Source organism: Rousettus aegyptiacus, unplaced genomic scaffold (genome assembly GCF_014176215.1).
Source record: "Rousettus aegyptiacus isolate mRouAeg1 unplaced genomic scaffold, mRouAeg1.p scaffold_m13_p_7, whole genome shotgun sequence".
In the NCBI taxonomy this organism is placed as follows: domain Eukaryota; kingdom Metazoa; phylum Chordata; class Mammalia; order Chiroptera; family Pteropodidae; genus Rousettus; species Rousettus aegyptiacus.
The window spans coordinates 3,327,572-3,349,363 of record NW_023416310.1 but is presented as its reverse complement, the minus strand read 5'-3'; the positions used below and the strand labels follow the sequence as shown (position 1 = coordinate 3,349,363).

Here is a 21,792-nt window from a genome sequence, read left to right as displayed (position 1 = left end):
ATCTGCTTCTCGAGCACAGCGCTGGCTGAGCAGGTGCTGGCTCCTCCCCTCACAGATGTACCTGCTCGGCCAGGCTCTGGCCAGCCCACCGGCTCAGACGCTGCTCAGGTGTGCAGAACTCAACGGCCACTGGCTCATCGCACGCATTTTTATTTTACTTATTTATTTAACTATCTAGGCGAGGCAACCCCTGGCTGACCTCATAGATTGCAAGGACCTTGTCAGCTTACAATCCCTTATTTTTTATTTTTTATGCCTACAGCACCTTGTCTTCCTAGGTGGTCTCCCATCCAAGGACTAACCAGGCTCGACCCTGCTTAGCTTCTGAGATCAGACGGGATCGGGCGTGTTCAGGGTGGCGTGGCCATAGACCACACTTACTTTTAAAGTCCAACAACGCCACGGCTGTGTGAGGGAACCACCCCGCCACTCCCTGCTCACAACAGAGTGGGTGGGTGAGCGGTGGGTCCCCACGCCACCAGCTGCGTCACTTCCCCGCAGGACGGGAATGTGGTGTGCACCTGATGTGGAGGCTCTTGCTCCAGGCCAGGCATTTCAAACTTTCTCCTTCTAAGAGAAGTAAGTGTGAAATCGCTCAGCTCTTCTCACTGACGCCGTTTTATAGCTAACTCTGAGGAAACATCTTATTCTAACAAACAGTAAGTGTGACTGCTAAGGGCTCCATCAGCAAGGATAGCCCGGTGGGCTGTGGAAACGCCACGTATGTAATGAGACACCCTCGACCGCACACCAGGACAGTGAAGACCTGCGGGGCAAGCGGAGAACGACACGGCCTCCCCACTGGTGCCGCGGCGGCCCGAGGGTGGGCTCTCTGGTCAGTCTGTCTCAGTCTGACTCCCACTCTGAGACCTGTGTGAAGGTGGCCACTTTGCGGCGTCCCGAAGTGTGCGTGACAGTAAGTGTCATGAAAAGGGAGCTGGATGAGGAGGCAAGAGCCCCTGGTCTGGCCCCAGGTCGGTCTCTCATGGCTTCAGTGACCCTGTCTGAAAAAGGAAACAGCTCGGCCCATGAGCTCCAAGGGTCACTTAACGATTTCGGTTATTATTTAGAGACCACCTAGGTGAACGTGGTCGCCGGTGCTGGGGGAGACCAGGTTCTTTGTTACATCATCCACGGAGTGAGAGTTTCCACGAAAACCCACCAGCATCAAAGGTCCTGCACACCCAAAGCCGAGCAGCTGCCTGTGGTGACATAATCCACGTCCCTTTAAAGTAGCATTTGGGAGCGGGGAGGCGGGAGGGTAAACCAAAACCTACTGACATTGGTGGAAGCAAAAAGTGAACTGTATTTTCTACAGAACAGCTCTGCGCCCTAATCATAGGCCAGAAGCCACACCGCTGCGAACGGCGCTGACGGGCTCTCGACGTCCGGCAGCCTGGCACACACCTGCAACTTCTCGTCCACGTCATCGTCACTTTCGTCCAGGTCTTCGTGGAGCAGTCGCCATTCGTACTCGACGTGGACGTGAGAATTGAACCTTCCAGATAAGGCTTGGGTCAGCTGAGGAGAACAAAGGACTGTGGGTGACGCCGCCCATGCACCCAGCCCCACACAGCCCCAGAGAGTGGGCGCCTGCCAACACGTCCAGGAGGGAGAGTGCTGGCTGGCGGGAAGGGGGCTGGGACTGCAGGACGAGGCCGGCCACGTCAACCGGTCTCTGGGCCTCAGGAGAGCCCCCTCCCCAATTCACAGACGACCACGAGACTCCCGTCGTGTGCTATGTACACCGTAAAGTGCTGTCTGCAGGCGAGGGACAGTGAGATCTATTTGAGGATGACGGGCGGCGCAGCCCGTAGGTGCCGACAGCAGCACATGGGCACAAACCTAACCTGCGCAGGACGAGTGAGTGCCCACTGTGAACCCAGCCCTCCCCGGCGGACGCAGAGAACTGAGCCCTGCAGAAAACGATGCGAACGGCTGTCTCCTCCACTCTCTCAGCAAGGTGAACGGCTGGTTCCACTGTACGTGAGCTGGCAGGAGGCGAACTCATTAGCTACCAGGGGGATCTTACGACATTAGAGCTCAATTATCGTCACAGCCAGAGAGTAGCAGTGTGACCTCTGGTAAGTTCCTTAGCCTTGCTGTCCCGTCTGTGAAATGGGGATGGCAGCAGAGGCCAGGCCAGAAAGCAGCTGTCAGGATGACATGAGTTAGTGAACAAAGTGCTTAGAACAGCACCTGTTACTTATCCAACACACCTATGGGATTTACTACGAACAGTTCCATTTACTCAGCACTTGACAGAGTTCAACGATAACTCCCGCAACCACCCTGCAAACTGGTGTAGCTGTCTCCACGTGGCGAGCCAGCGTGGCCTTCCTGAGTCACGGCGGTGGAAACGCACCACAAACCGGGGTCCGCCTGACCCCAGCGGGCTCCGTCCACTGGCCAGGACGGGACCGGAGAAGATGGCGCACAAGAACCCAAACGCTTTGGGGCAGTGGGATGAAACAGAGCCAGCTTTGGTGTGCTGACGCAAAGGGACGCGCCAACGGCTCAGACACGTCAGAGGACGGGCAGCCCTGGCGGCCTCCTGGCCTCTGCCCCACGCGCCCAGACAACGTCGAGGGCGCTATCAACGTGTCCAGCCAGCAAACACCAACTTGTGTTCCAACCGTCACTCGGATGGTCACCGCCTCTGGAAAGGTCACCGCCCAAAATACTTCCTCCAAGTCGTCCCGCCGAGGACACTGGGATCTGACCGGGACCCACACTGCCGGGCTCAGGAGCAGCCCTCCCCGAGGGGGCGGGGCCCCTCCCCGACCCCCGCGGCTGTCCGCGCAGCCCGCGCCGGCCACACACTCACCAGCTCCTCGCAGTGCTCGTGCCTGAGGCGCCTGGCGATGTCCAGCGGGGTCTCTCCCGACTCGTTGGCTGAGGACAGGGAGGCAAGGGGCGGCGTTACGGCAAAGCCAGCGACGTGCAACACCGAGGGACGGTTAACAAGACCGAGGGGGAGCACTACATCCAACCGCACGCGGCGGATGGGCTCCACAGTGAGCCGGCTTTGGTCAGGGCTGAGTGTGTCCTGTAACTGTACAGAACTGCTACGTGTCCCAAGATTTTACAAGACAAGGTTTGTGCTAACTGTGAAAATCAAAGTGCTGAAGTAGCCGACTAATGAAAGTCAACATCGAAACTCTAAGTGGAAGGAAGTGTGCTCCACCGTAATCCTCGAACCAAAGCACTGTGGATGATGCTGCAGCACCTGCTACAATAAACTGCCCTTCCTGTTAAGCTGTCTACAAACCCGAAACTGTGTGCTTTCTTCTAAATAAACCTCGGTCAACGAAGTAGTGATTAAAAACACAAAGGTTGACTCTCAAACAGGTGTGTGCTTCCTTTCTCTTTTCAAGAGCCCTTCGTAAGCAAGCACTCCGCCGCGGCTTGTCACAGCCGGCTGCCCTCGGGCTGGACTGTGCCCAGCCCGCTGACGGCCAGCCATCAGGGTCCCAGGGTGGAGAGGCAGGGACAGTGAACAGCGTCCTCCACAGCGCACCAGACGCCCGGGACAGGAGGGCACAATGCCCAAACCTGGAGCAAACGCACCGCCTCGGTGGCAGGTGCAGGGCCCGTCCTTCGCCTCGGCGCCCACACATCGCCCGCCAGCGCTGGCGTCTGCCAAATGGGGCGGGTGCCGCTGCCGGGCAGACTCAGCGCCCTGCAGAACGCGGGGGAGAGGGGGGAGGCGGGGGGTGGGGGGATCTCCTCAGAGAGCGTGGCGGCCTCGGCCCGGCCCCCCCTGCCCCGCGCCCCCCGGGGCACAGCGAGGCCCTCACCGATCTCGATGGACGCCTTGCCGCGCAGCAGCAGCTTCAGGCACTCGGCGTTGTCCGTCAGGCAGCAGTAGTGCAGGGCTGTGCTGCCTTTCGCCGTCTGCTTGTCCAGGTTCCCGCTGGCGAGGACGGGGAAGAGGCAGGCGCTGAGTCCCGGCCCAGGCAGGTGCCCGAGACGCGGGTAGGAGAGCGGCCAGCTGCCGGCCAGTCACCAGCCCCCCTGCCGGGGTGGGGGCGTGACAGCCTCGGCTCAGGCCCCGGCGACCAGCAGCGAAGGCAGAGACGGCCGGAGAGGGCGAGGCCGCTGTGCCACCCGCCTTCCCACCCGTGTCCCCACCGGTGACAGCCTGTCCTGTCCCGCAGGAGGAGGAGCTTTTCCCCTTATTACTGATGCTTTCGCCAGAAAGGGGAAAGGCCGCCCCCCCAAAGTCCAGGGTCCCGAGGCTCCCCTGAGCCTGCTCACCCTAGACTGGCCCTGAGACCTGACGCGGTGGGCCAGCACCAGATGCCTTCCCCGGAAACACCAAGGGACGAAACCGAACGCCCCCAGCGTCGAGCACCCACCTGTTCTGAACCAAAAAGTCTACGATGTGAAGGGAGGTCCGGTCCACAGACCTGACAGCCAGGTGGAGGGCGGTCTCGTCCGGCTCCTGCGGACCCAACAGAAACGGCCCAGAATCCCAAGAGGGAACGTTCAGTTTTGTGTCCCACACAAACAACATCGTGTATCTCTCTTCTCTTTCCTTCACAAAACTGTCCCTAAGATACACGACACCCCCTTCGACCCCCACAGCAGACTCTGCCCTCGGGACCCTGCGGCGGGGAGGCTGGTCCTACACCTCGCTCCACGGGAAGTAAAGAGGAATTCGGCAGTTTCATACCGAAGTCCTCCCATCTTTCTGTCCTTGTCCCTGTACTGACAACACGAGGCGCTAAGACCTGGACTATCTTCAGTTGACAATGTGGGGGACGTGACCCCCACTGTCTTTTCGAAAGTTTGGGAGAGTGAGGGGGCAACACCCCGTGAGAGTTGTTTCCAGTGGGGGAGGGGGGTGGGAGCTGCGGGCGAAGGAAACGCCCCCCCACCCACCGAGGCACAGCTCGGGGACGCCACGGACCCACTGCCTTGGCCTGAGCTCTCGCTCGCCCTCTCTCTCAGCCTCGCACGCTGAACATTATGGCTCCACTAAACGTGCTCGGCTGCCAGGGGCGCTCCCCCGGCCCTGTGCCCCTCATTCTGGGAAGAAGGAGGTTTTGAGGAAACGTGAGTGAGTGTCCACTGGGCAAGCGTGGAAGGAGCGAGGACACACGCTGACCTGTGACACCCAGCCCTGAGGCCCCGCCCGCAGGAAACGGGGGGATGTCTCTTCCACTCCCGTTCCCTCCGGGGGTGGGGAAGTGGGGTGCAGGGGGAGCAGTGTTCCAGGACCCCAGAGCTCTGCTCCCTCGTGCGGCCCCGCGAGCTGCAGCAGAACCTGGGCCGGGGCCCCCACACCCCCAGAAGGCACTCGTGGTGCCCACAGTGGATGGGGCTTTCGTCGGGGTGCTCGGGGCTCGGGGACGGCGTCCTGGCCCCCGGGGCTGGGCTTTCCTCCCAGGGCTGTCATTACAGTTTCTGGCTTAGGGACAGACACGGACTGCTTCCCCTAGAACTCAGCGCCGTCGGGGAGTGACACGACGTCGTCAGCACCTTGATTTCGCGGCCCCACCCTCTGTTCCCTGGTCCCCGCCTTTGTTTTCTTTCATTAAAAGCAGCAAGCCACACGCTTACGTGTCCATTGGCCAGTGGGATTTTTTCTGTAAGATCCACGCCATCGGCATGCGCCTGGAGTAACCCAAAAATATCTCTCGTTTTCACGGCCTCGCACAGGCTGTGAAGTTTTGCCCCGTTATCCGCGTGTTTCTTCCTTGCGTATCTCCTCTCGATGTACTTGGCGGTGATGTAGTCCTTCCTGGCGTTCCTGAAAGCAAACGCCGTCGCCTCGTAAGTGACGAAGGGCTCTAGTCAAACACGCGCAGCGCCCGTTCGTTAGTTCGGCCCCCGCCCTCCTCGTGAGAGGCGCTGGCAGAACGGCGTCGACCGGGAAGCGGCCACCATGTGACCACCGACGCGCCTGTGCTGGCTGTGGCGCCCGGAGCACTCTCACGACCCAGCACGGGGGTCCCGGGACCCGGCGGGGTCCCGAAGCTGGCCGAGCAGGTGGACGCCGCACGCGCGGGGCGGGCTGCGTGCTCCGATGCGCCCCCATGCCCGTGCTCGGCTCCCGTGCCCCCACCCCGCCGAGCCGCTGCTGTCGCTGCCTGGTGCGCGTCTCCACACCTTCGCTCACCCCGGTCCCTCTACGCAGCACGCTGTCTGCGCCTTCTCTCCCAGAGAATCTACATTCCTGCGACAGCCGCGCGTGCGTCACCCCCAGACCCCTGGCTGCCCTGTCGGAAGGTGCGCTCCTGCGCTGTCTGTCAGCCTGCCCACCTGCCCGCCTGCCCGCCTGCCCACCTGCCCATGGCTTTGTGAAGGACGTTAACTGCCATGTGACTCCCCTGCACCCTTTCTCGAAAGGCTTAGGCTTCTGGAGAAAAGCAATGAAGTTAATATAACGATACAGTTGGCACGTTGTCCGGAAGGAAGGTTCTCATAATTCTGGAGGACAGGGCATACCCAGGGGTCCCGAATCACAGGAGAGAAACGGTCCCGGCCTCTGCAAGCAGACACAACCCTCCCGCCTACGCACGTCTCCCAGCACCCCCAAACCCGGCTCAGTCTTCTCAGGCTGTCAGAGGGTCTTTGGCTTCCCCACCAACAGATTTTTCTGCAGATGGCGTGTCATTCTGAGATAAAGCCAGAAATAGCACATTCCTTTTACCTGGAAATAAAGTACTAGCTTATTTAAGTAACCAAAGAGCTGGGACTTTATCTCTGACTCATTGATTCATTAAATATGGACTTCCCAGAACAAGTAACATATTGTGGTGGGAAGTACAAAAATGAATAAGATGTAACTTATCATGTAAGTAACTTAAGATGTAACTTATATGTAAATGCTTAGGTACTATATAACGTGGGATGAAACATTTCAGAACAGATCCTAATGCTACAGCAGCAGAAGGGGCCCGCTGATAATTTCAGCCCAGGAGGTATGAAGGCAGGTGGCATCTTGCCATTAGTCTCTGCCCTCCTTTGAAGAAAAGGGGAAGGAGTAAATCTGAATGTCTCTTTCATCTGTGCCTAGGATGGAGAGGAGGGGGTCTCAATGCAAATGAAACATTTATATTGTAGGGTTCCGAGCAGATAGTACTCGTTTTTGAGAATCGAGCTCCAGAATAAACAAAAATCTCTGCCTTTATAAAGTACCCTTGGTACATAGAAAAAATTATTTATTATATACTTGTCAAAATTGACCAACGTTATAGCATTTTGGGAAATCACCTTCACGGTGAGAGTAAGTGTTAAACAGTAAATAAATGACCATGAAATTCCTTTTACTCGACAGGACCTCCCGGTGATCCCCGGAAGGGTCAGCTCACTTCTTGCTCACTCTCCAGCTGAACCCTAGTTTGAGAGGGGCCCAGTTTTTCGGGGCGTGTGGAACAGATGCTGCCCAATCCTGGCGAGCAAGCGGCAGACTGACCCCAGCCTAGTAAGATATGCTTCACCCCATCTTCCCACTGGAGCCCCAGGGACCCTGTGAGGCGCGGGGGGCTGTCTCCCTGCTCGCGTTAGAGGAGAGGGGCTCAGAGCAGGCAGCCTGCCCGCCCGGGGCCCACGAGCAGGTGTGGACTGGACGTGTGTCCTGCTCCACCTCTCCAGGTCGGGGTAAGAGCACAGATTTGAAACTCAAGACTTTCGCTGAGAGAGGACAGTAGTAACTCTGTAAGCCTCGTGCCTGGTCTCTAAAACCACACGTTATCCAGCCTCAGGGAAAGGCCACCCACAAACACCTGCTGCACACCTCAGACGGGAGCTGCCTAATCCGGCACAACCGAAGGCTCACCTCAGACACCTGAGAGCCGGGAGGGGACAATGGACACGGCGCCTGCTCGTTCCTCTAGTTCTAAGCTCCCCCACTGTATTAAGTCTCTTCACCTGAACACAAAAGAACACAGATCCCACAACCTCTGCTTCCCAAAGATGTGCCCCCCCCAAATGGTTACAAAAATCTCAATTCTCTGCTTTTAGAAAGGGCCTGCACCCTGCCTCCTATTTGTAAAATTGCTCCTGAAGGTGCTGTTCATGGTTCCCTTGCCCAGTGTCCTCCTGGAGGCCTGGGCCACGCATGGCGCCTCAGGCTCACTCCAGGGCCAACGCTGCCTCTGTGGATGAGTCTTACATGCTCCCTTTATCCCGCATCTCCTCCCTCTCCTGCCAGAGCACGGATCCGGGCTCACTGCTCAAAAGCAGGTGCTCCCTCTCTTAACTAGCCTGGGGACAGCTCTCCCCCCTCCCCCCTCCCCTGGTCTGCCTCGCTTGGCACCACATTTTAGCGGATATACCAGCCCCAATCCTCCTGTGGCCAGGCCATGCAGTGCCCTGGCCCGTCCGCCTCCCGTCCACCTCTCGCTCGAAGACGTGTGACCTGCATGATCCCTACTTTGCTTGATGAGACTGGCAGGAAAAGCCCCTGTTGCAAGCTCTGCCTCGACAGGCCAGCTGGGTGCGTGACGAGGCACAAAAGCTTCTCAATCGGGTTTGATATCAACAGTAAAACAGAACAACAGCAAACATGTTTCCTGGAAGGAAACAACACACTGCACATTTGTAAGGACACTGGGAAAGAGAACGATACACAATCACGTTTCTGTGACAACTAGCCCTCTCGGGTGGCTCGGAAATTACATGGAAAGAACTAAGACAGGAGTGAGTACGCCCTGGGCGGGCAGACTGGCGCGTGCACCCGCACACCACCAGCAGGGGGCGACACTCACCACACCCAGAGCCTCCGCCAAGTATCTGTGTGGGCACCCAAAAAGGTTATGACTAAAAAAACAAAACAAAACACAACACAACAACGTAGGCCAATTTGTTCCCTAAAGAAACAACTGATGTAGCCCAACCCGTTGTTTCCCTCCCGTCAGGCTCGGGTACGAGGCCACCCCGTTCGGGAGGGGAGAACGGCCGGTCCCACACTTACATGTCGCTGCCGGGGTTGGGTTTGACCGAGTCCTCGGCTGGAAGGCAACACTCCATAATCTCATTAAAGCCTGCATTCCCAATATTCTTGGCGAGCTGCAAAAACAAAAGTCCATTTAAAGGTCCTCAATTATTCATGCTTCCCACTGCTACAAGCTCCTCATCCATCTGATGATTGATTTAGTGGCCACTAAGAAATAGTGCAATAAAGTGGTTTGCTTTAATAAACACGGACAAAACCCAAACCCCAAAGGCCCCCATGAAAGCAGAGACAAGCAGCAGCAGGCCTGTGGAGGAGCGTCGTCGGGACGTGCCCGGATGGAGCGCGGGGGTGGCAGGGAGAGGGGTGCCTTGGCCCAGCGCGGCTCGCGTCCTACCCGCCCCTCCAACACCCGGGATGCAGCAGAAATGGACCTGACTGCCCTCACCTGGGCCGGAGAGCCAAGGTCTGGGTTCAAATCACGGTTCTAGTTCCTGGCTTAGGGACCACAGGTACGTCAGTCTACCAGAGCTCCGGGTTCCCATCAGTAAGATGGGGACGATACCCGCCTTGCTGGGCGGTAATAATGACAAAATGGGACAACTGAGGTGAAAGCACGCAGTGAACTGAAGAGCTACACATGTAATGTGTTTGTCCTTATGTGCCAATCAACCTTCTGACTTGTCCAGAATCAGGTGAACACACGTGTTAATTAGCGCTTACTGAACGCCTGGCGTGGCTCGGCATCCGACGCACAGACACTAAGGTAAATGTCACCGTGTGTCTTAGTCTAGCTGCCCCGCAAGGATGGCAGCTGGCACCCTTCCGAATGGAGGCGCGAAGCCCGAATGACCGGGAGCTCCTTAGAGGCGGGGTTCACTTGTCCAAGCCCCCAGCTCAGCGCCTGACAAGAGAGATCAGTTTCCAAGCCAGCATCTCCGATGCCCAACGACGCCAAAAAACCCCGAAAGAGCCCCCAGCCAGTGTGGACGGAACAGACATTCTAATGTCCTTGCTGACAGTGATGCGATGGGAATGGCGACACTTCTGATCCTTCTGCTCTCGGCAGATTGTGTGGAGAAGGGCTGTTGGGGACGTCCCGGGGGACAGAGCTGCTGCCTGAGCAGCTGCTTCTCTCTCCAGGGACCCGGCTGCAGGAACAGCCAAAGGTCTCCAGGTTAGGAAACCGCGAACTTCCTGGTGGCAGTAACGTGAAAAGTGAAGGGGGTCGGAGGGACAGCCGAAAGGCGGTGAGGAGCATTCCTAAGCTTCCCCTGTCCTTGACACGTCACCAAAGCTTCCCAGGTGGTCCAAAGCACCACGCGCTAACCAGCTCCGCCTCAGCCTTCAAGCCAGTGGCAGGTGGCAAAACCCAGACTCTGCATTAGTCCCCCAGAGACGGGCTGATGTTCAGGGTGGCACGCCACGTCAGGTGACAGGGGCTGAGGGACGGCGGAGCCAGTGCCTGCGAAGGGCTTCTCGGGCAGCCGGTGTCAGATCCAGGACTGAAACTCACTCAGTGTCAGAGCCCCTGCTTGGAACAGGCATGCGTTAGTTAACACGCCATCTTTCAATGTAACGAGGACACCACCTCTGAGCCAAGCACAGCCATTTTCAGAAAGTGAGTGACAGAACCAGCTGCAGTGCCCCTCTGTGACTGAGGGACACGCACGCCCCCTAATCTACGACAAGCAAATGGGCGAGGGGCGCGAGGAGAGTTCCCCAGAAATCAGAAAGCTGCCTCCCTTCTGCTTGTTGTTAGCTGGTTTACTAGGGGACAGCTGGCCCAGGGAGCCACCACACCGTGCGTCACACTTGTCCAATGCCGAGAAATGTGCCACCTCACAGTTTTGCCAAGTTCTAGTGAAGACTTCAGCCTGCAGAGAAGCCCTCTGCAACCATCAACGAAAGCAAAGCACTCGCAGAGGGAGGATGCAGGTTGAAGTCAAGAAAACGGGGGGCCCAGCAAGCCACGTGGGCAGGAACCAAGGAAGCAGGAAGGCCGCCGTGAAGCCCAGCACATGCGCCCTCCACTCCCAGGGTTCCCTCCCCAGGCCTGAGGGCTCACCGAGGCAGACACGGGCCCAGGCGACACTCAGGAGGGGCTGGGGTGTTTACATGCTGCACCACACGGGGAGCGAACCCCAGCCATAGGCCCGTCTGTGAAGCGCGCCGAGCCCTCGGGTGTGCTGGGTGCTCGGCATTGACACACTCTTGCGTAAAGGAACTCAGTCTAGCAAGACTGCGATGAATTTTAAAACAGGACAAGAAGCCTGTGCTCAGAACCGTGAGGACAAGACGCTCATGCACGTCAGAGAGGAACCCGGTCAAGACGGCCGCTTGCCACACTCACCCTGCATGACACCCCGCACGGCACGGAAGCACGAGGAGGACGGGGACCGGGAATCCCATGTGCTGGAGACGCCGGGCTGTGCAGGGCCCACAGAGCTGGGAAGAGGCCGGCCTCGTTCCCCGCGGCTTGTTAACGGCCTCACGGAGGAAAGGCAGGGGAAGCCATGGGAGAGGCCCCCCCGGTCAGCGACGTGTGTTCCCCACACTCTCGACCCTGTTCTTCAGTTTGATGGAAGAAGAATTTGCTGACTCGAATTCAATGGCACAATATCCGAATTTCCTTTACGATGTGAAATGGATCATATAATAGTATTCGGCACCAATAACACTCTTTTACGTGTGGCCTGAAAATCAGTTTTGAAACGATGACCTATGTCGAGGAGGAAATTTATCTTTGAGATGTCTGTGCCTGCCACCGGGAGGTTCTCTGAAAGCAGGTTCGCTGTTAAACCTGAGGACGCTGCACTGGCACAGGCTAACGCGGTGACAACAGCACCGAGTCCCCGAACCAACCCAAGGGATGCGGATGCGCCAGGTACCCGCTTCCGCCCGCTGAACGAGCAGTGATTCCGAGGGCGGGTCCCGGGAAGGAAAGGTGACTGCCAGCCAGCCGCCCTCATGGCTGCCACTGAAATCCACCCCATTAACACGGAGACCAAGTGTGCTTCGAGGAAAGACAGATCAGAGAGGACACGGCGCCACCGCCACAGCAGGCCACGTGGGGACACTGTCTGCAAACCCGAGTCCAGAAAGGGACTTACAGAATCAAGGGAAAGACCCGACCACGAGGGGCACGCTGCAGCCACAGGGGAAGACAAGTGAGGTTTTGTGGGTGCTTAGGAACACGGTGCCAGCCAACATAAAATCCCAGCTCGTGTACCTGCTTGTCTCTGTCCAGCCACTTAAGACCCTCTCTCCTGTCATGGCGCACCACCCCGAGGTGTGGGCTCCAGGACCGGCTCGCCTGGAGACAGGGACCAACGCCGTGTCCTGGCTGCAGCTTTGCCAACACTCGGAACCTACTCTCCAGCTCGCCCCATCGTGTCCTCTACAGGGTGCACAGAGAGGCCTCACTCGTGCCACACAAGGGAACACACCGTGAGGACCCAGACCAAAGACCCTGACGCCGCTGCTCCGTGAGTGGGAAGGTTTGTGGGAGCAGACAGCCAGAAGGGTGTCTGTGTGGACTCAGACGGCCGGGGGTTGGGGTGGGGGGGGGCACGTGGCTCGTTCTTCTGAACAGATTCTGTTAAAGTCGTCTTGGAGGAAGAGATAGTAACGACAGCTAACGTTCTGTGGTTTTTACTACATGCCAGACACACGCACACACACACACGTGCGTGTCTGAAGCCTTCAGAAAATCCTTTGTTCAGCCATCCGACTGTCTAAGCAAAATAAAATAACCTGGTTCTTTAAAAGGCTTGTAGTTCTCACGCTTTACAAATGAATACTAAGACCCGGCACACGCTCTCCGTCTATTACTTAACCTAATGGCTGAGGAAGAAGCGGTCTGGACACGGGGTCGGGCCCGCGGTCCTGGCACACGCGAAGGTCATCGGGGTGAGAAGTGGGGAGACGTCCGCCTCCGGCGAGCAGCCGGCCCACCAGACTGAGCTCGGGGGCAAGCAGGGGTTGGGAACACACCCCACGCGGCTCAGGGCCTTCTCCCTTTGCTTTCTGATAACCACTGAGGAAAAGGGAGAGTTAGAGAAGGGAGCGTTTGAGGCCACGGCAGAGATTAGATTCTGCAAACATCTGCAGATGTGAATTCGCCAGGCTCTGCCCGACTTCTCTGCGACGGCTGAGTGTCGGCCAAACCTCACACTCCGACAAGCACACACAGAGGCTCCGGGGCACAGAAACTCGGATCCGGCCCGGGATCAGAGTCGCCTCGCACTCTCAGAGAGGAAAACGTGTCCCCTTCCCCCTCTCGGTGTCTCCCACCTCAGTGGGTGAGCGAGTCTCACGAAGACCAGCGGGGCAACTTCTGGGACACACGTAAGCGGGTATCACAGATGGGGTGGAGTCGGGCGCCTTCCCGTTTACGAGAGCCGTTACTAAAATTATGTTCCATAAACTCGCAACTTAAAAATCGTTAAAAAGTCACTGATACTCCGAACTCGCCCCCTTCCTCGTGGTTTGGCTCTGTGTCACTCCTGCCTGTTTCTGCGGTCACTCTGACCGCTGCGCGTGTCTGGCGCGCCTCCGGCAGGCGGTGCCCAGCACCCGCTTCCCGCTCCCACACAGTGACCCGCACCCGGAGCCCGAGACAAGCCCGCGTGAGCGAGAACGGCACGCGCCCGGGCAGACGACAAGGCAGGGCTTCCCCCCAGGGGGCTGGTGTTTGTTAGCGATGGGATGGGGAAGTGAGGGGGACAGGGGGGACGCAGGGCAAGAACCCGCCGCAAAGGCCGGCGTATGTCCCGGGCTCCTCACAGGTGAAGACTGTGTGCTCCGGACGCAGGTTACAGGGGCCCGCACCCAGCTCTGGCAATTCATGGCCCGGGGCACATTAAAACCGCCCAAACCTCCGCTCCTCCTCGGTGAAGTGGGGATGATGTACCCAGGCCACAGGCCCGTGGTCAAGGGCAAATGAGCTAATACCGCAAGCACTCTGCAAAGTGCCTGGCACAAAACGAGCGATTATTATTTAACCGTAAGCCACGTAACTCTTCCCATTGTTCTAAGAACATCAGTATGGCAGCATAGTTTACCTGTGCTGACTGAGAAGTAATTTGTGTTTCTTTGAAAAGAAACACAAATCTGCACCAAATCACCGCCTGTGCACACACAGCCCCACGACGCAGGCTGTCGGCACCGCGTGTGACCGAGAGGACACTGCTTGGGTCTGGCCGAGGCCAACTCAGTTTTAGACTTGAGGTGATCAGGAATGCTACTAACTGTGTGACTAGAATCCACTCTGGTTGCTCCCTACTTGGTCCTCTGGGTCACAAAGGGAAGGCTAGAAAGAGCTGACAAGGTGGTTCAAACACATTCCAAGTTTAGACACGCTGGATCCAGAGGAGTCGTCAATAAGAGTTATGGCCCCTTGAGAGATATACTGACCACAATAATTGATTTTGTGTCAAGACTATTGCTCTTGACATTAAAATCAATGGCAATCAATATCCACTTAATATTTACCATCCGACACCCAGCAACTCCAAGAAAAAATTTCAAACAGTGCTCTCTAACGAGCGATTACAGACTTTAAAAACAGTCCACAACGGATCATGTTTGAGGTGGCCCCAAAGGACCACCTATGTGTGATGTGCCCTGCTCCTCAATACTCTAGAAGATACTTCACAGACAATGTTTCAACCTCCTAATATCTGTACTGCATGGCTTGTGTGTTATCAGTGATCCGAGAATTAAAGACTTTAGGAACGAAGGCAATAAAAGCAAAGACCAATATCTGTCCCAGGGTGACAGCAAGGGGCAGAGGAAAAACGCACTGGCGGCTAAGCCAAGCGGTGACCACGGACTTGGCAGGAACCAGCCAATGACTCAGGGAGGAGGAGCCCATGACTGCCAGGTTTTGGGTTCTGCACGTTTAATGAACGATGGGAATTAGACTATGCCGACGTCTCATTCCAGAACCTTACCCCAGTCTCAAAGCTTCTTTCTGAGTTTCATTTTACTTTATTTACTTAAGAATAAAGTTTTGCAACAAGAAGCGACCTCGACTACTAGCAGCTGAGAAGGAGCAATTATCAATGAGCCTGTAATTGCCCAAATCCATCTGGCGAGTATCAACAACCACCCGCCCAGTGGAATTTCAAGAAACTAAAATAGATTTGAGTGCCAAAATTAAAACTCAGCTTTCGACTCCTTTACTTCTATCCCAGAGTCAAGGGTTGGCACGTTACCAGCAGCTCGGACGTTCCCAGCACGTCTAACGTCAGGGACTGCATCCGGGAGTAGTGCACCCCCAGCTCCCGGTGGATCCCCGAACACTCGATGCACGTCAGGATTCCCAGGTTGGTGGAGAGCCACGTGGGATCTGCCAAGAACAGAGGAGATTGGAACGTGTAATTAGAGGGTCAGGGGTTGGGACGTTTTCCTGCTCGTTACTAAACATGGGGTTTTGAGCATGAGTCGTTTTTTGATCCTTGATGCAGCCAGAACCTTCATTCCACCATAATCACCAACAATTTATATGCACAGGTCTCTCCTCCCTCCTCTTCCCATCCCTCGGCCTCCCCATCCTCCCATTCATTACTGAGTGACAGACAAGTGCTATGTGAACAAGAAACAGGACACGATGCCCTCTAGTGGCCACGGTCCCTGGAGGGCTGTCCTGACTACAGACCACGCCCATCACCAAGCGGCTCAAGCCAGCAAAAGGGAGAAATAGGAGGCCTGCCAAGTCCTCTACCACAGGGTGGACTGATATAGGACACACGTGTCCACATGTTCACAAAGATGCTAATAGTGACGACGGAGACCACACGCCATGTGCCAGTGCCCTGCTGTGGCAGCAGCAGTAATAGCTCACACGGTGAGAGCATCAGAAATTACAGCTCTTTTCACATAATACCTCGGTTAACGCATACAGGAGGTGTCCCAGGAGGGGACCAGGGCAGGTGCCTTCAGTGCTCAGAAGGGCCTCGCTCGGGGCTGCAAGTGGATGCAGAGCCAGGCTTCAGCCCCACCTTTGCCTGGGCTCAAAACCACACTGGCACCATGTTATCATGTTTCTCCTCAGTGTTACCTACTCACTGGAACACCCTATTATGTGTGTGGCACACAGTAGGTACTCAGGAAGTACCTGACAGATGAATGCCGAATTTACTGAAAACGGAATTCAAAATAAAACCTACTTGAGCACATTATCACAGACCATATGTACAATGCTCTTTAGAACTGCTCATTGCCCTTAGAAACGCACAGCAGATAAATATTGCAACCCTGGTCACTAAAAAAGGGTGAAGTTATTTTTCAAATGTTCAAGTTGTAAAAAATTTTATCCACATTGGGGAACATTTCCGGGCATCTGTGTTTTTCCTTCACTATTCTACCAACTATATCATGTTTTTGGTAGGTATGAGTGTACATTTAGCCCACCTCATATCAAGCTTTTAAACACCCATGTAGTCTTAGCATTTTAAAACAAAAATCTGCACAGCTTTGACTTCCTTAAGAAAGTGTTTTCAAGGTCCAAGTACTAAACTATCCTTAAGAAGCACCATTCACTACTTATTACCCCCTAAAGTATTAAGATCCAGAGATCCTAAAAGGTCCTGCCAAGAAGGTATTTTTTAATGGGCCTAAGATCCCGAGGGCCACTCCTCAAATTATCCCCAAATACGGTCTTCGGTCTCGTGGCATTTCTCAGCTCACCACTCCATTTTTGTTGTGCTGGTTGCTTATAAAATTTGTCAGAATCTGAGGAGTGAAAAGGTAACGGGCCACCGTAGCTAAGCCAGTCTTTCTCATCTATAAAGGTTCAGAAAAGGCTGCTCCATACTCTGACGCCAACACCTTTCCTCCTTAATAAGAACGAGCTGACTCCTTAAACTTTTAAAATACTAGCTGTTAAAACCTACAGTGACACTCTATGTCCACTAGAAATGAAGGCCCGAATAGGCTTCATCTAAATGCAGATGCTATCATCTCCTTCATGGGATGCGTAGGGCTGGAAGGGACCTGCGCACCCCCTTGACTGGTTCCTTCATTTTCCACATAGGGAGGAGCGACGACTAACGGAGTAAGTGGCTCCTCCAGGGTCACAGGCTGGACCGCAGCTTCAAGTTACTGGGTGGGAAGTTCCACATGGTGGGGCAGGGCTGTGTGGTCAAACCCGGGAAAAGCCTCTGGAGCCGCCAAGGTGACCTGATGACCTTGATCTCAGCCTCGCTCTGCGCTTCAGCTCTCACGTCTCAGAAAGCATTAAATCCTTTCAGCTCCATTAGGCCCCCGACGGGACTGCCCCCACCCCCACCCCGTGCCGTCCGCACATGCTCAGTGAGCACGTGCGAGGGGCCGGGCTGCGCTGAGCTGCACCAGCTCCATTAAAAGCGAGGGGGAAGGGCAGCGACCCGGTTCTGTAGCTCGGGAGTTTGGGGGGGCTTTAAACGCCTCGGAGCTGGGGCGAGGGGGCGGTCACCTGGCGCCCCGCAGTCGCAGCACACGTCGTTGCCCGTCATCCTCTGGACTTCGGAGATGATGTCCTTGGTCAGCTCCTGGACGATGTTGTTCTCCCCGGTACTGTCGTCGCCCTTAAACGCGTTGTTCAGGGCTTCTTCCTTGCTGTTCTGCAGCACGGACACCCATCTAGGGAACAACGGAGACTGCGCTGCACCCCGGGACCCCTGGGGCCGCCGTGGTGCACCCCGGGCCTGCCACGCCCCGGCCACGCCCCACCTCCAGGGACTCACATTTGACATTCCTGCTCGTCCTCTGCTTGGAAGTGGTACGTCCTGTCATCTGCACGGGAAGAGGCATTTTGTCTGTCACGAGCCCGGACAGAGACCCAAAAAGAAGCAGCTTATAATTAAACTGAGGGATGCTCTGAACCCTCCGCTAGGAAACTAAGGCTGTGAATGAAGTTGTGTGCCCCCTTGCGTCCGTCCTGCACCTGCCCGTGCTGGCGGGGCGAGGGCGCCTTTGAAACCCAAAAGTAGGGTCCTGCCAGGTCTCCGATCGGGTCTAAAGTGACGCAGCTTCCAGCGACGAAGCCATTCAATGAAAATCATCGCGGGTCACATAAAAGCTCCAACTTTTTAAACCTCCTACAGGGTTAGCCCCCTAAAGTTATTGTTGAGGTCCTCTGAAAAGTGAAAGCTTTTCCTAAAGTGACTGTTGGACGTTTTTCTGGCCTTCTTAGGAAACATGATGAGAAATTCTAACGACATGCTACGGCAGTGCTGTGGCACACGCAGTGAAGGCATGAGAACTGTGCAGGAGCGACGGGTCAGAAAACCCTCCTCTCACGCACGGCTGGCGTCACCGACGCTCAGGAAGGGACCCTGAGGGGACCCGGGTAAAACCTGAGTAAGATTCTGAGCTCACACAGCACGCCAGCGCGAGCTCCCGGCTCTGATGGCTGTGCATGTGGCTGACCACACAAGTGACGCTGGGCAGCAGCACCGAGACGAAGCATCGGGCGCGGCTAAAGGGGGGGCGTGGACATTCTGTCTACAATCGGCCCAAAACAAAGTGAAGAAGGAGACTGAAAAGTAAAGGGCGGAGACCCAACTTCTCCACGTGGCAGAGCAGTGACAAGCAGTAACTGTCGTTGGGGATGCATGGAAAACACCTGTGCCCCTTAAAATGTTTTTTTATACTCCTGAAATCGCTTTGATTCATAGAACGATTCCTGGGCAGTTGCTGGGCAGAAGCCGAGGCCCAGGGAGGTTGAGAGACAAAAATGAGCGTGGCCACAGCGAAGGAGTCGATACTCTTCTGACCCCCCCCCCCCGCCCCTTCTGACACCCAGGGGAACAAAATGCCACCCTCTCTGTCCCCAACCTGCTACTGAGAGGAGCGGAGTGAGGGGAGAAATGCAGTTTAGGGGAATGCCTCACGTTCATAAAAGGAAGTGAGTTCCGTGAGAAAGGGTGGTGGCTGCGCTGGGCGGAATGGTCAGGGGTCGGCGCCCGCCAGGAGCAGCGCCACTTGCCCTGCTGCCACCTTGTCCACGGTGACACGGCCTCGCCTGGTCAGTGAGGGGGACGGGCACATCCACACCCCGCGCCACGCGGCTCTGAGCTCTCGGGAAGCTGTGCTGACGGCAGGCAGTGCCAGAGGCCTGTGTCAACCACGAAGGCACGTCGCGGCCAGGCCAGGCTCAGCTCGGGCGGGGGAAGGGGTGGGGGTCAAGGCGACAAGGGGTGCAGCCTGCTTCTGGCTAGTTCTGTACCCTAACGTGAGCCCTGGAGAAGCAGGGAAATACTCTGTGAAAACTTCTCCAACCAGGTCTGACCCGTTTCCAGGTTTTTCTATGACAACCCGGACCCACACGGTAGGACAACAAAGCATTTTCACTCAACGCTCCGAGTGGAGGAGCACCTTTTGAAAACGAGCTGAAGATTAAAAAAAAAAAAAGTATGTATTGGATTCATCCTACCCCGTGGACAGGAAAGAAGGAGAGCGTTTTTTCGAAGCTGACGGTAGACTCCGGCAAATTTTCAGCCGTGCCTCGAACGTGGTGAGCGTTTCTGGGATCCGGGCGGGACGCCCTGCCCGAAGACACACACTGCGGGCGGGGCGCTGGGGCGAGGGAGCCGATGGAGCCCAGCACACGCCGGCTTGCCAGCGTCCACACGCGGCCGCGCTTGCCCAGGACTGCCTGCCCACGCGCCTGGGGCGGCGGCGACTCACGCCCGGGCGCTGGCGAGGCCCGGCCTCCACCGCCCGCCCCGCAGCGTGACCTGTGGCTCCAGCGCGAGGTGCGAACCGCTGTCCAGTGTTCCCAATCCTGACGCAGATGCTTCTGCACACGGGGCTTTGAACCGGGGCTCCCGCAGGGTTGCCGCAGGGGCCGGGTGCTCTGAGGGGAGTAGCTGTGCCCCCCCACGTGTGCCCAGCTCGGGCACGCTGAGCCAGCTACGTGCCAATCAGTGACTGAAGGGTGACACACTGCTTGTTACGGGTTATTGCTTCAGAAATCAGAAAGGCCTAAAACCCTCCGGTGCTCGCTGGCCACTGGGTGGCGCCAGATGGCACCATCACGTGCTTCCCCTGTAACGAGACCCTCTGTGGGTCTCTGGAGGTAGGAGGCCCCAGCAGCGACCACACTCTAGGCTACGGTCAGTTCTCCACGTTTACACCGTGGAGAATCTGAGCCGGCATCCCTGGGAAGGGTAGGTGAATGTGGGGACCTTACTAGGCTGAGTAGGGGAACAGGGTTCGAAGAAGGATAAAGTCAGTTTTATTTCACGAATCAGTGTAGACTGAGGAACAGGACAGACACCACCAGACCCTTCCCCCACGACACACTGGTCAACGTGCTCCCAGAGCCTGGTCCTGAGTGGATCAGAACAAGGAGAAGGGGCCCGAGGGTGACCGTGGTGCGCCTGTCTCCTTGCCCGGCCAAGCGGCGATGGCAGTTTGCTCTCAGCATGAGAGACTGTACAGGAAACGACTTCCCAGCCTCCAGCAGCACAATCCAGACGTCCCACAGGCAGTGCTCAGGGACACGGAGGCAACGAGACAGCGCCTTTCGTCAAATGCATGGTCGAGTTTCCCTCCACAAACACCTCTGTGCCCAAACCCCCGGCGTCGGCCTTTGAAAGGCGAGCGGGCCCCCTTCTCCCGTCACCCCCACCCCAGACTGTAACTCTGCCACACCGACTGCCAGGAACAGAAGACCTATCATTTTCTTCATGAGTTTTCACTAGTCCTTTTCTCCTTCCCTCGGGGGATGCTGAGTGAACACTCGCCACGACAGATGGCTCTGTGGTGGTTTTGCTGTGTTCACCCCCAAAAGGAAAGCAGACGGAGACAGAAAGACTTAATTCTGTGGTGGGGAGGACACAGCGACGTCAAAACGGAGGCTTCGGGGGCTCTGCTGGAGACCCGACCCCTTTAATCTGCAGCGTGTCTAACGTTACCCAAGTCACGGACGCTTGGAAAACAGACTTGCTCTGTTATAATTAAGTGAAGGGCTTTTAGGCTTGAGGGCTGATCTAGTATAATCTCCTTATTTACAAATAGGAACACTGAGGCTCGGGGCCAGGATGATGCGTCTGGCTCACAGAGGCACAGGGAGAATGGGGCTGTCCTCCACGCCAAGTCCTCACCTGGGGAGACCGGCAGGCCAGCGGGGATGGGCAGAAAAAGGAAGCACGTGTCGCCTGAAATAAAGGCATTTCTCTTCGAAAAGCAACTCTTTCAAAAGCACTGTGTGAAGGGGACTAATGCCCTAGGAGACAGTTTAAAATCATTTCTTGGCACAGCATCTGAGAAATAAACTTACGTGAAATGAGGTCAAAACACTTTTTCTCCTCGGGGCTGCTCTTCACCTGGCAGGTTAGCAGGTTGAGCTTCGCAGGGGGCCGGTTAGCCTGTTCAAAAATGAAAACCAGACGTGGGTGGGAAGGAGTGGAAAATCGCGCAGGATCCTTCCTCACTGAAATACAGCAAGAACGGGGTTTTCACTAGTTCGCACAGAGAGCTTTCAGAAGGCAGATTTTATGCAGGAAAGTGCGACAGAGGCACGTCACAGCATGTCCTTGACTCTCGGCTCCACAGAGGACGACTGCCCCTCCCTGTAAGGGACTCTCGGTGACCCACACACCAAGCCAGACAAGGAGACAAGTGATGCTGGCTTTCCGGGCCATGGCGGTGGACTCCCTCGGACCAAAGTGCTCCACGGCCACAGCCCAAGCTGTTTGGCCCCGACTGCCACCGACAAGGACGTTGGCTGGGTGACCTGGGCGTCCGTCCATCTCAATCTCTGGTGATCCTACAAGCATTTTTCTGAGCGTAAACACTAGCTTCCAGAGCAAGTAATCTCGCAGCACAAAAAATGACAGAGAAGTAATTTTCCCTGCTTCCTGAAGTGATGACAGATAACAGATTGGTAATCC

General features: G+C 56.3%; 1 protein-coding gene and 1 pseudogene across 7 annotated transcripts in view; both read right to left on the bottom strand.

Moving 5' to 3' along the window:
• Window positions 1-21,792, bottom strand: part of ASAP2 (ArfGAP with SH3 domain, ankyrin repeat and PH domain 2) — a 136,215-nt gene that overhangs the window by 15,759 nt on the left and 98,664 nt on the right. For all 7 annotated transcript variants that reach the window (XM_016121128.2, XM_016121129.2, XM_016121131.2 and 4 more), the window contains 10 exons: window positions 21,180-21,267; window positions 17,638-17,686; window positions 17,367-17,533; window positions 15,127-15,260; window positions 8,927-9,021; window positions 5,569-5,758; window positions 4,362-4,447; window positions 3,801-3,916; window positions 2,828-2,895; window positions 1,408-1,521 (listed from right to left, as the gene is read on the bottom strand). In XM_016121128.2, the coding sequence (XP_015976614.1) occupies window positions 1,408-1,521; window positions 2,828-2,895; window positions 3,801-3,916; window positions 4,362-4,447; window positions 5,569-5,758; window positions 8,927-9,021; window positions 15,127-15,260; window positions 17,367-17,533; window positions 17,638-17,686; window positions 21,180-21,267 (1,107 nt within the window). The remainder of the gene's footprint in view (window positions 1-1,407; window positions 1,522-2,827; window positions 2,896-3,800; window positions 3,917-4,361; window positions 4,448-5,568; window positions 5,759-8,926; window positions 9,022-15,126; window positions 15,261-17,366; window positions 17,534-17,637; window positions 17,687-21,179; window positions 21,268-21,792) is intronic.
• Window positions 254-372, bottom strand: LOC118605970 (annotated as a pseudogene).